We start from the raw sequence: 12878 nt of genomic DNA, 5'->3' as shown, positions 1-12878 counted from the left end.
TGATAGACCCATACTGTATTCTCATTGATGTCTGCCGGGGCAGAGTGCTGAGGAAGATTCTAAAGCTCAAAGGGAAAAGCATACAGTGATGAACTAATAACGCCTGTCATGGGCAAGGCGCTGAAAAAAACTACGGTGATGAATAGTGTAGCCACAGGCAGAAGACGGGGCCAGTGCTACAATAAACGATTAGAAATGCACGCTCAATTAACAACTGCCTCGTGTGGACTGGGAAAACGGAGATTCATTAGTAATGTCGGGGTGGGAAACGTGTGCTTGATTTGTAATGTCTGCCTTGGCATAGAACTGAAGAAAAAACTGTAGATTAGTGGTGCCTGCCATGGGCTCAGGATTAGTAATGTCTGCTTGCTGTGGGCATGGGGTTTGATAAATGTTAACTGTTTATGTTAACTGTAATGTTTGCCATGAGCACAGGTTTGCCACCCTCTTCCATGACAACTTTGGAGTTGACCAACCTGTTTACCCAGAGAGGGGAAAGGTACCAGCCCCACAACCATATAACCTGAGCTGGGAGCAGTCCCCAGGCTCGTGCAGCCCGTTCCTTACCTTTCTTGATCTTGGGGGCTGGGGTGATGGAGCTGCCATTGGTGCTGGTGGCCAGGCCCAGGGAGGACACGGGCAGTTTGGGTGAGGAGAGCATGTTGTGGGCACCACCTGGTGAGTAGGCGAAGAGGGAGCCCCCAAAGCTCTGGCGCCGGCCCTCCCGCCGGTTGCTGTCAATGGCCGCCTGGAGCTCATTGGGGTTGCTGAGGCCGCGTTTCTCACACTCGTAGGGGTACAGGTACTTCATGTACCTATGGGAAGGGAGAAGGGACAAGGTGGCACCACTTCCCCGCCTCCATCCTGCCATCGCTGCCAGGGAATCGCTCGTCAATGCTGAGCCAGGCTGACTGCTTCTGCTGTTCCCTATCATCTCAGTGCCTGTCCCCATGACCACCTCCCACTAATCCTTTAATACTGAATTCCTGAACCTCAGAGCCAGAAACTTCCTTAAAGCCCCACCCCAAGGGTCTCAGGATTCCGACGCCTCGCGTGGCCCAGTGCCTCTGCGGTCCTTCCTGTCCCAGGCCCTCTGCGCGCAGCACTCACTGGGTCCGCAGGGTGAAGGCAGCGCTGGTGATGGACGTGGGCAGGTTGAGGCCCTTGGTGATCTCCCGCCACAGCTTCTTATTGATGACCTCGACCAGGCCGCCCTTTTCCGTCACCAGCACATACAGCATGAACAGGTCAAGCACCTGCTTTGCCATGATGGGGATCCGGTTCACGGGCGTCCCTGTAGGGGAGGGCCAGTGTGGGCGAGGGGGATGCTGCTGCCAGGGCCAGGGCCCCACAGGCAGCAGATGCTGAGTCTACGGCTAACACACTGGTTCAGAGCAGGGTCTCCCCAGCCGTGTGGACATCAGGGTAGGTCACGCTCTGTGGGGGCATCTGGACACTGAGGGAAGTTGAGCAGCATCCCTGGTGCCCACCCACTCGATGCCAGAAGCGCCCCCAGTAATGACAATCATAGATGCCCCTGACACTGCCCAGTGTTTCCTGGGGCAGATCGCCCCACGTGAGACCCATCCTCTGCTCCAGGCCGTACTAAGGCAACAGCTCTGCCTCAGTTTCTTTTTTTTAAAATTGATTTTTTACAGAGAGGAATGGAGGATCGAGAATTAGAAACATCGATGAGAGAGAAACATCGATCAGCTGCCTCCTGCACACACCCCCCCTGGGTATGTGCCCACAGCCAAGGTACATGCCCTTGACCGGAATCGAACCTTCCAGTCCACAGGCCGACGCTCTATCCACTGAGCCAAACCAGTTAGGGCCTGCCTCAGTTTCTTTTTAAAGATTTCTTTTTATTGATTAAGGGCGAGGGAGACAGAGAAGCTTCGATGTGAGAGCAAGACATCGATTGGCTGCCTCCTGCCCGCCCCCTACCAGGAATCGAGCCTGTAACCTTGGGGCATGTGCCCTGACTGGGAATCGAACCAGCAACCTTTCAGTACATGGGATGATGCCCAACCAAGGGATCCACATTGACCAGGGCCTGCCTCCGTCTCTTTATCAGTGATCTGGCTCATCGCTCAACTCAACCGAGGAGAGAAGACTCGTGCAGAGAGGCAGATGCTGGGGGCCAATCTGGGGAGGAGCAGAGAAATGCAGCCTTTGTTGTTCCTACTCCCATCACCAACCACAACAGCTGCCAAAACAACTCCGCCTGAGCTCCCAGAGGCCCGCTCCTCCAGGCTGGCTTGCGGTGTGTGTGGGGAGGGCCGTAGTCAGGGAGAGAGCGCTTGGTTAATCCACTTAGAGCAGTGGTTCCAACGTGGCGCACACGCCCCACAGGGGGGGCACTTAGAATTTCAGGGGGGCAATTCGAGAATGAGTTATTAACAGTGAATTTTTTGCATGTCTTATGGTGCTAGGGGCCTCTAATACAGCATATAAATATATATTGTGACCTATTTATGCATTTCAGTTCTCTATTAAATGTTCTGAAACTTTATTTGTTCTATTTCATATTACTTGACATTATTATTATTTTTAAAAACAATTTCTTAGTGATTTCTTCCTCGGTACTTCAACTGTCTTTTCGTTCTTTTATTTTTCTCTTTCATGGATGCCATGTTCTTTGGAAGCTTGTTTAGACCAAGTTAATGGCTTTTTAGGCTTCCTCCACGTGAATAGGAGTTCACTTTTTATATAATAAGAATTATATGTCACGGGGGGGGGGGGCATCAGGATTTTAGAGATGCTTAGGTGGGGCATGGCCGGGAACCACTGACAGAGAGTGGGGCAGTGGCTAGCCCAGGGAGACAGGGAGGTGGGGCAGCCCAGGGAGGAAGGGCAATGGGCTGGCTCAGTGAGGGGAGGGCTGCCCCCTGCAGATAGGCCTGCTCCCCTCTTCTGCCCACCTGACCTATATCCTCTTACCCAGAAGTTCCCAGCCTCAGAGCCTTCAGATCTCAGTGTGGCCTGTCTGGCACTTTCCTGGCCAAGGGTAGGGAAGGTCCCCTTCAAACCTCCCTCCCTGGCAGGGGGTCCTGGGCACACTTTCTATGCACCCCTCGCCCTGCCCTGCTCACTTGGATCCTCCGTGCCCAGCCTGGCAGAGAGCGAGCATCCCATAAACAGTGAAGGCTGACAAGCTACATCTCAGCCTAAGGGTCATGCTTACCGCCCGCCTCCACTTTAGAGATGGGCAAAGGGAGGCTGCAGAGTGTGACCTGATGGAGGAAGGTTCGAGGGAGGGGCCAGCTTGCCTGTCCCACGGGGCCTGGACGACGCCCTCCACCGCTGGACATTCTAGAATCACCTCCCACCACCTTTTCACTGCTTTCTGGTCCTTCCCATGTTGCAAAATCCCCAATGAACTGAGAACCACAGGAAAATGGACCTCAGACCTTCCCCCATCGCCCCAATTTCATTTTCAGCCCAGGGGGGAGAGAGAAAAAGCAACACCAGTGTCAGCACACTCGGCCCGGAGATGTGGTCACAGCGCCATCCTGCCTGGACACAGATTCAGGCTCTGCCTGGTGGGGGTGGGGGTGAATGGAGGAATCAGATCCTCGGGGCTCTGCCGCAAGCAGGCCAGTGGGGCCTGGACGGATGTTTATAGAAGGAGGGGGCTGGGAGAGCACAGAGAGGCACTGAGGGTGGGCAGTGAGGGCTGTGGGGGAGATAAAGGGTGGAGAGGTCGTCAGGGAAACAGCAGGAGGGTGGGGTAAGGCTCTTACTTTGTGACCCTCCGTCTGGAGGGCAGCTGGTGAGATGCAGGACATGGTGTCCTGGGTGAAGGGGGTCTGACAGATTCTCTCCCCCAAAGGCCCCCAATTACAGAGGAGCGGGGTCCAAGATGGCAGGGAAGAGAGGGCCTTGGAGCTGGGTTTTGAGAAACGCATAGGAGTTTGCTGCCTACCCTCCTGGAGCACTGGTCTTGGTGAAGAAGGCAGGACTGGACACAGACCCCCACAGCCCTGGCTGGCCAGGGGCTGGACTGATGTATCTGGGGCCCCCAAGCCTCACCCACAGCCAGGGGCAGCTCACAGTACCTTCTAAGTACCTCTAAGACACCAGGTGGCTGGTCTTGGGTAAAATGGGTGGACTCCAGGCCTGGAAACTCTGAGCCCCATGGCAGGGGGGTAGGAGGGAGGGCCTAGGCAAGTGTGGACAGGCCGATAAAGAGAGCAGGGGGATCTCTCTGACCACACAGGGGACAGCAGCCCTGGCGGGGGCTGGGCCGGACGATAACACGATAGAGAGAGGCCCCTACCCTGGGGCTGGGTCTACATTCTTCCATCCCAGCACAGGAGGGGTTAACTCAGAGGCTGCAGCCCCCTCCCCTTTCATCTCCTTCCCTCTGGGCCTGACTAGGCCTGTGTTTATAGAAGCTACTGGTGAGGGAGGGGTGGGCAGAGGCCCAGGACAAAGCAGCCGGGCCAGGCCCCTGCAATGGCCTGAGTGGACCCTGCAGCCCCGCGGGCCCCACCCCTTCCTGCCTCTGTGGCTCCAAGGCCATGTGCCCTCTCTCGGTCTCAGTTTCCTTCTCTGAGCAGCAGGATCATCATAACCCCCACGGGGGAGTCCAGGGTCAGAGGAATGAGCCCCGCCCTGCAGTGGGCGTTCCTATTCCTACAACAGGCCCGGGCTCTCCTCCCGGTGGCGGTGGCGGCCACTCCACGCTGAGGTCGAGGCCCGTGGGCAGGGGACCTCTGGGGGCCCCTAGCTGCCCCTTGTCCTGTCTGAACCTGGGTCACCCCCAATGCCTCTGCTCTCCTCCATTGTCTGGGCCTCAGTTTCCCCACTCACTCACTCACTCACTCAGACCAGTCCCCGCTCCTCATGTCACTGTTCTCAAGGCCCAGACATTTCCTGGTGGGGCCTTGGTTGGTGTCCATCTCACCCCAGACCAGGGGGAAATGAGGGGATGGGCTGCAGTGGCAAGGCATACTGTTGGCACTCAATAAATGCAGCTTGGTATTCAGCATGTTTGGGGCACTGCAATCAGCAGGGACTGCCTGTGGCCCATCTTACAGACAGGGGGACTAAGGCCCCGGAGGAGCAGGGAGGGGCTGTGGCACCAGAGGGCACTCTAAGCCACGAGAGCCTGAAGCCTGCGTGGGGAGCTTCCGGCCTGTTGCCCCAGCGCCCACCTGTGAATCCAACCCACTCTCCAAACACAGGCCAGCCCCACCCTGTGTGGGGGATCCTGGGAGCCAGGACCCCGTTGTATCCTCCATCTCAGCAGCCAGGGAAAAGGCTGAGTCGCTCGCGCACCCCCCCCCCCCCCCCCCCAGCAAGGACATGCCCCTTAGGCTCCCACAGCTGTGCCTCCCCTTCAGACCACACGTGGTATGGCCACATCTCCCCCTCAGACACCTCCTGGACGCCTCCAGCCACAGGAAACTCCGTGCCACTCTGACACACCAGCCCCAGGCTGCGGCTGGCAGGGTCCCCCTTCCTCGTGCCCATTTCCCACCGCGTCCCAGCAGGCAGGCCTCACCTCGCTTCTGCATGAAGCTGAACAAGTCGTCCAGGAACTCCTTCCTCTTGGGGTCCCCGTCCAGTTCGTAGAGCTGCGAGGGCAAGGAGGGGAACAGTTACCTGAGGCCAGGGCTTGGCACAGGCACCATGTCTCCACCACAAGGAGCCCACTGAGGGGCTGCTGACAGGGATGGGCACGGGGGGTGGGGTGGGGGTGGGGTGGGTCCCAGTCCCAGCACCGTCCGGAGTTCAGGCATCTCCCGAGGCCCCACCAAGCAATGAGCCTGCCCCCTACTTTCAGATGAGGACAGAGCCACCTGATGAGTCTCCCAGGGCAGTCGAAAACAACAGAGGTTTATCCTCCTACAGTTCTGGGGCCAGAAGTCTGAGATCGAGGTGTGGCAGGGCCAAGCTCCCTCCTGAGGCTCCAGGGGGGTCCCTCCTGCCTCTTCTAGCTTCTGGGAGCTCCAGGAGCCCCTGGCCTTGTGGCTGCACCACCCCAGTCTCTGCCTTTGCTGCCACATGGCTCTCCTCTGTGTCCAAACCCCCTCTTCTTACAGGACACCTGTCACTGGATTTAGGGCCACCTCATCTCACACAATGTTTAACTAGTGACATTTGCAAAGACTCTACTTCCAAATACGGTCCCGTTCACAGGGACTAGGAATTGGGCCTTAAACACATCACTTAAAAATAAAAAAGCATTTTAGAGAGAGAGAGGGAGATGGGGTGGGGGGGAACCATAAATTTATTGTTGCACTGGTTTATGCACTTATTGGTTTTTCTCATTTGTGGCCTGACCAGAGATGGAACCTGTAACCTGGATGTACCGGGATGATGCTCCAGCTAACTAAGCGACCCGGCCAGGGCTTAAACACATCATTTTTTGGGGGGACAGTTCATACCAAACAGCATCCACCCAGGTCGTTGCCACCATGAGGAATCCTGACCCCGTCCAGTGAGTCACATGATACCGAGGCACAGAGGCAGCGGGAGACTGCAGCCCTGGACTGTGGAGGCCTCTGGGTCTAGACTCGGTCCTGGGCACTGGCTGCCTGGGTGTGCCAGTCATCGCAGGAGGGGAAAGGGCCTCCTTTGGGGTTTGGGAGGCAGGCGGTCCTCCACTCCATTGACCATGACCTCCCAGGTGCTGGGGGAGAAAGCCAGCAGAGATCATTAAAGAGTGAGGAGGGGGGAGGCAATTGGCTGAGGAGAAGCAGTGAAAATTAAGCTCTAGGAAATACAGCACTGTGACTGCCTGGACATGGAGGGACCGGGACCATGGGGGACCTGGAAACCACCAGTCAGCCCCAGCTCGGCTGGAATCATCCATCATCAGGGCCCAAGAATGCCCCAATACCCAGTTCCTCCGACAGGGATATCCGGGGGCCTAGGGAGGTGGGATTGTCAGGGCCAACCATTCCTCAGCCATTTTGCCCCTCTCTGGGCCTCAGTTTCCCCATCTGTGTAATGGAGACAAAATGAGGCCTCCAAGGCAAGGACTGGGGGAGACAGGAGCCCAGACCTGGGTGGTCGAGGCCTTTGTCTCCTCCTGCCGGGCCTGGCCCGGCCACATTCCTGTGCTGATTTATGGCGTCCAGGGAGGCCCATATTTCCCCGCCTGAAGGGTGTGGGCCCAGCAGGTGGACCTTCCATCGGCGTGCTCACGCCAGGCCTTGTCTGTCCACTCCCTGCCCACATGACACCCCCGTGTCCCCTCCCCACTCTCCTCCTCCCTGGCTGGGAGTGTGAATTCACACACGCCTGGTTCCCTGTCTGCCCTGTGGGAGATCAGGGATGTTGTCTATGTTGTTGCCAGTATCTAGAAGGTAGCTGAGCACACAGCAGCTGTGTAGCAAATGCTAGCTAAGTGAGCCCCACTTTCCCAGCTGCAAGGTGGGCCCAGCTAGGCAGAGAGTGGGGCCGGGTAGACTCATGCATTGGCAGGTGCCCCCAGAACCTCGGGAGGGGACCTTATTGTGAAACAGGACCTTTGCAGATGTCACGAGCTAAGATGAGGTCACACTGGAGGCGGTGGCCCTAATCCAATGACAGTGTCCTTATAAGAAGAGGTGGGACACAGACACAGAGGAGAAGCCACGTGGGGACAGAGGCAGAGACGAGACCAGGGCGATGTGGCCGCAAGTCCAGGGACATGGGAGCCCCCAGAAGCTGGAAGAAGCAGGAAGGATCCTCCCCAGAACCTCCAGGAAGCGCAGCCCAGTGATACCTTGATTTCAGACTCTGGCTCCGGGATATGAGAGGATAAATTATTGTTTTAAGCTGCTCCGTGTGTGGTCATTTGTCACGGCGTGGAAACTCATTCCGGGCAGCGTGTTCTCCTTTGAGGTCCTGACCCAGGTGGGGGAGGGTCCACACGGCCTAAACGCCTTCCCCAGGCCCAGCCCTCAGGAGACCTCAGTGCTCCTCCTGCCTCAGCCTCCCCCTCTTTAGAGACCACTGTGCAATAAACACAACAGGGTCACCCTCAGCACCTGGAATCGTAACGGCCCTCATCGTCCAGGTGGGAAACTGAGGCTCAGGGTGGAGACCAGCTGCTCCATAACCCCTTGGCAGAGGGGGCTGGCTCAGTGGGGGTGCGGGGCTTTAACCTCAGGCCAAATGGTGGGCAGACCCCGTGGGGCCAGGGCATAGCATGAGGCCATAAAAGGGGATGTGTGGTGAATAAGGCAGCTTTAATAGCCGTGTCATGGGCAGCTGACAACAAAGCCGGGCAATAAAGGCTGCCCTAGCTTTATGGGGCTCTGGCCCCAAGTTCCGCACCCCTGTGGCGTGTGTCCCGCCCCAGCCAGCTGGATGGGGCTGTCCGCCAGGCCACAGGAATGGGGGAGCTGGGGACGGTGTCGAGACTCCTAATGGTGGTGTCCAGACCCCCCTTGTGGGCCAGTGGGCCAGGCTGCCTGTCCCCACAAGGCTCTCGAGTCACACAGCTGGGCCATAACACATCCTTCACCACCCCCCAGCCTGGTTCCCTGGCTGGAACCCTGCCCCCCTCAAGGTGGACCAAGAGGTGCTGAGATCGGCCACCTGCCATACCCAGGGCCACAAACCCAGGCTGGAGACTGGGCCAAACCTCCGGAACTCCTCCTTGGGGCTGAGGCCTGAGGCAAGGGCCCCGCTCTCCTCCCTGAGACCTGATTTCCCTGGGACCAAGTGCCAGGCACCGAGGATGAGTCTCACTCTGGCTTTCGTCTGGTTCTAAGGATACCCCTCCCTGCAGCCCACGAGGTCCCACAGACCCAGCCGGCCCCTATGCCGTCTCACCTCTCACCTGGCCTCTTGCTGCTACTCAAACCCATCAGAAGGTTCCACCTCCCGGCCTGTGCCCGGGCAGTTCCGCCCACCTGGAATGCCTTTCCCAGCTCTGCCCCAGCTGGCTTCCCCTTCATCCAGAGGTCCCACAGCTCAAACGTCATCACCACCAAGGGCCCACCCCGCCCTGAAAGAAGCCCCCGCCCTCAGATATCTCAGCCACAGCCCGTCTCTCCCGAACACTCTGCTCTCACTTGGAACGCCTTTACTGATGAGGATGGTTTCCTTACTCACCCCCACTCTCCCCCAACCTAACCCTCCTGTCACCGACCCACATGGATTCATACCCTGGTGGTCTGGTCCCCTGTCCTTCAGCCCCAGCAGAATGTTAGGGATTTTGTATCTTTTGTCCCCAGTGTCTAGAATTGGTCACCCAGCAGACACCCATTAAATGGACCTGGGTTCCTCAGTGCCGCGTAAGGACAGGGACACTCATCCTTCCCCAAATCCAGCTACACCCAAGCCAGGGCCATGCTGGGCCAGATGTGACCTCAACTGGGTTCACTTCCTGCCCTGTGACCCTTCTCAGGCCTCAGTTTGTTCAGCTGTGAAATGGGTGCAAAAGTTCAAGAATGTGAGATGTGGATGTGAAAGCCCGGGTTGGAGGCACCCACAGATGCTCCCTCCGTGCATGGCTCCCTTCACCTCTTCCACCTGCAGGCCGGGGCGCCGGGACACGCACAGCCCCTCTGCCTGCAGTGGGCTCAACCCAGTGTTGGTGTCCACCCACAAATTACTAAGCTGGGCTGACTATGTATCCCTCTCCCCCTCCCTAGCACCAACCACTGCACGAAGGAGAAACTGAGGCTCAGAGTGAGTGCGACCCAGCCTGCCCCCATCCCCTCTAGCAGCCAGAGGGGCTTTTCCAGCCTGCCCCTCCCCTGCCCTACAGTCGGGACTGTCTCTGCTTTCTGAGCAAAACAAGCACCCTCTCTCGCCACCAGGCCTTGCATTGACTGTTCCCTCTCCTGGAATGCAGTTCCCCAGATCTCTGCAGTCAGTCCCTCCTTCCAGCCCAAACATCACCTTCTCAGGGAGCCGCCCCCTCAGCCCTCCCCACCCCTTCCTTACCCTCTGACCCCTTCATCTGCTCTAGTTTCCTTCCGAGTACTTTGCACAAAGAGCTCAAATCCACAGGTCCTGACACTCCCCTTGCTCTAGGCCCAGCCTGAGGGTATGGGGGAGGGAGAAGAGGTGCTAGGACCCACAGGGGAGATCCCCCAGGAGGGGCCACAGGGCAGCCTGGGGAGGAGGAAACAAAGCCAGGAGGTCTCAGGGCTCAGGTGGGGGCGGGGCGTGAGCAGGAGGAAAAGTGAGGTAACCATCCCAACCCCAAGGGTTTGGTGGGCAAACAGGAAATTCTTGTTTGTGGCCAAACAGTGAGCATTTTCCCCACAGCCAGGCAGGTTATACTGCTGACGCCCCCCCCCCCCCCCCCCCCGCCCCCGTCCTGGAGCTGAGGGGGTCCTTTGGAGCCAGAGAGCTCACCCAAGTGTGGGGACCCCTCCCAGCCTGCTAGCCTGGAGAGGAGAGAAAGGCCACAGTGTCCGCTAGCAAATCCACAAGTGACATGTTGGGGTGGGGGGGCCGCTACCAGGGCCCAGCACACAAGTCTCCTCCCCAGGCCCTGCTGGGCCTGGCCAAGGTCACATTTCCAGACCAGTTAGTTCCCAGCCTGCCGAGGGGCCCAGGGGCCCTATTAGTCCTTAGGGGCCCAGGCTATAAAGAAAGAGCCGGAGGGCCCCCGGGGAGGACCTTTGCTCCCTTAACGGTGTCTGCTCAGGCCCCCTTCCGCCACCCAGGCGGCTCCAAAGTCCACAGGGCCCCACCTCCAGATGAGGCCACTGGGCTGGCGGGGGGACCCCAGGAGCGAGGCTGCGCTCCTTGAAGGCGGAAAACCAAGGAACTGCCTAGTGCCCAGCACTCGGGGCTGTGCAGGAGCCGACGAGCCACCCAGTCTCTGTGGTAAACAAGAATTAGCCGGAGAAACGCTGAGACCGGGCGGTTTTTTAAAAAAGGCCTATTTTTGTACCATCCCAATGCAGCTTCTAGGAAACCAGAGACGTGTGTCTTTCTCCACGTCCAGACGCGGGCTTGCAAGCACTCAGCTCGGGCGGGAACAGACCCGACCGGCAGCGCCTGTGTGCCCGGCGGGACCGCCTCGGGCATTCCTGAGCCACCGAGGGTCAGAAAGGAAGGACAGATACCATCGCAGGGCAGGAAGCAGGGGAGCATGCCGGAAGCTAGGCTGGCGCAGAGAGGTTCTGTGAAGGGAGGAGCGACAGTGAAGGAGCCAGGAGCCTGCAATCTGGGCTGGATCCAGCCCAGGGGCTTTAGTGCTTAAACTCACATACTTTTTCTTGAAATTTTTGAACAAAATATTTATGGAGGTGAAATTCACAAAACACAGAATTCACCGACTGAAAGTAAACAATTCAGTGCCATTTAGTGCATTCGCTATATTGTGCAACCACCACCTCTAGCTAACCCCAGAACATTCCATCACCCCCCTCCCCCTCCCCTGCCCCCTCCCCTTCCGCAGCCTCTGGCAAACCACTAATCCACTTTTTGTATCTGGATTTGCCTGTTCTTGACAGTTTACATGGAACCACACATTATGTGGCCTTTGTGTCTGGCTTCTCTCACTGAGCACTATGTGTTCAAGGTCCACCCATGTTGTAGCAAGTGTCAGCACCTCACTCCTTTTCATGGCCGCGTAATATTCCACTGTGTGGATAGGGTCCTGTTGTGTTTATCTGTTCATTGGCGGATAGACACTCGGTTTGTTTCTAAACTTTGGCTCTTGTGAATCATGCTGCTGTGAACCCCTGTGTATAATTTCACCTATTTTAACATCCTTTGGGTTTTGGACAAGAATTGATTCACTGTAGTAACTTCCATAAGCAAAATGAAACTACAGTGAAACAAAGTAGAGAAGGTAGCGGGCTTGTTTTTACCCCCCAGTTCCTATAAAACACCCAAGAGCAACCAGGATGGTAGATGACACCTCCTTGCAGCCTCCAGGGGCCGAGGGTCTGAGGGGCTTTCATGTTTTTGCATCAAGAGCAGGCCGTGCCTCCCCTGCTCAGAAGCCAACCACGGCTTCCCTTATCGCTCTCAGGAGAAAAATCCAAACTGCTAGCCTGCCAGGCCCAAAGCCAGCTGGCTCATGATCTCCAACTCTTGTCCCCATGCTCACTTTACTCCACTCACACCAGCCTCCTCACCCCCCCACACCCAGTCCTGCCCACCTGGAGTCCCCCTCCTCCAACCTTAGCCTCTCTCAGGCCTGCAGCTCTGACCCCCAAACCAGGCCAACACAACTGTCACGGTCCGTGATTGTACATTTATTTTGGGATGGCTTCTTCCTGTCTTTCTCCTCTTTCTTCCCACCCAGATGAGAGCCCCCAAGGGCATAATTGGGGTCTTGGGGTACTGGGCAAAGACCCTGGTATACAGCAGGAGCCTACTAATGAAGGGAGGAGAGCGCACACTCGCACCGCCTGGGTCTGTCCTCATCTGATGTCCCCCTCCCAGCGCTCCCTGCCCGCCCACTGATAAAAACCCCTCCTCACATTATGGGACTCTGGTGAGGCCCTCACAGCCGCCCAACCAGGATGACTCAGCACGCACGTTGCCAGGGCCCCAGGTGCTGGGAGTAGCGTCCCTGGGGGCCTCTCAGCCTCCCCCATTCACAGAAACGCCCATAGCTGCTGATGGGAGGGGGCTGGTGGGGCAGAACCCCACAGCCTCCTGTGCCTACCGTGGGATCAGGAAAACGGCAGAGGGCAGAGGGCGACCAGGTTCACACCAGCCACCTGCTAGGTGCTCGATCCACCCTTTTCAACGTGCATCAGGGCAGGGCGTCCAGGGCCCAGTGTGCACACTCCTCACCCAACAGCATGAGGCCCAGAGATGGCAAAACTGAGCCCTGAGGCCAGGTCTTGCCCGCTCCCACACAGACCCCAGAGCAGGGACAGACAAACGGACGAATGAGTAAAATATTGGAATGGGGCTCAGTGAGGCTGAAGAACCTGGAGTCTGAAACCTTC

The 12878-nt window shown here is 57.6% G+C and overlaps 1 protein-coding gene across 2 annotated transcripts in view; it reads right to left on the bottom strand.

Annotated features, from left to right (window-relative positions):
- The window catches only part of ARID3A (AT-rich interaction domain 3A), a 35284-nt gene that overhangs the window by 5346 nt on the left and 17060 nt on the right, over nucleotides 1-12878 (bottom strand). For both annotated transcript variants that reach the window (XM_070415626.1, XM_070415625.1), the window contains exons 4-6: nucleotides 5513-5585; nucleotides 1111-1294; nucleotides 568-815 (exon numbers count right to left, since the gene is read on the bottom strand). In XM_070415626.1, the coding sequence (XP_070271727.1) occupies nucleotides 568-815; nucleotides 1111-1294; nucleotides 5513-5585 (505 nt within the window). The remainder of the gene's footprint in view (nucleotides 1-567; nucleotides 816-1110; nucleotides 1295-5512; nucleotides 5586-12878) is intronic.

This window comes from Myotis yumanensis, unplaced genomic scaffold (genome assembly GCF_028538775.1).
Source record: "Myotis yumanensis isolate MYYU_CA2020_CCGP unplaced genomic scaffold, mMyoYum1.0.hap1 SCAF_5, whole genome shotgun sequence".
Taxonomy (NCBI): domain Eukaryota; kingdom Metazoa; phylum Chordata; class Mammalia; order Chiroptera; family Vespertilionidae; genus Myotis; species Myotis yumanensis.
The sequence above is the reverse complement of the archived record's forward strand: the minus strand, read 5'-3'. Positions and strand labels throughout refer to the sequence as shown.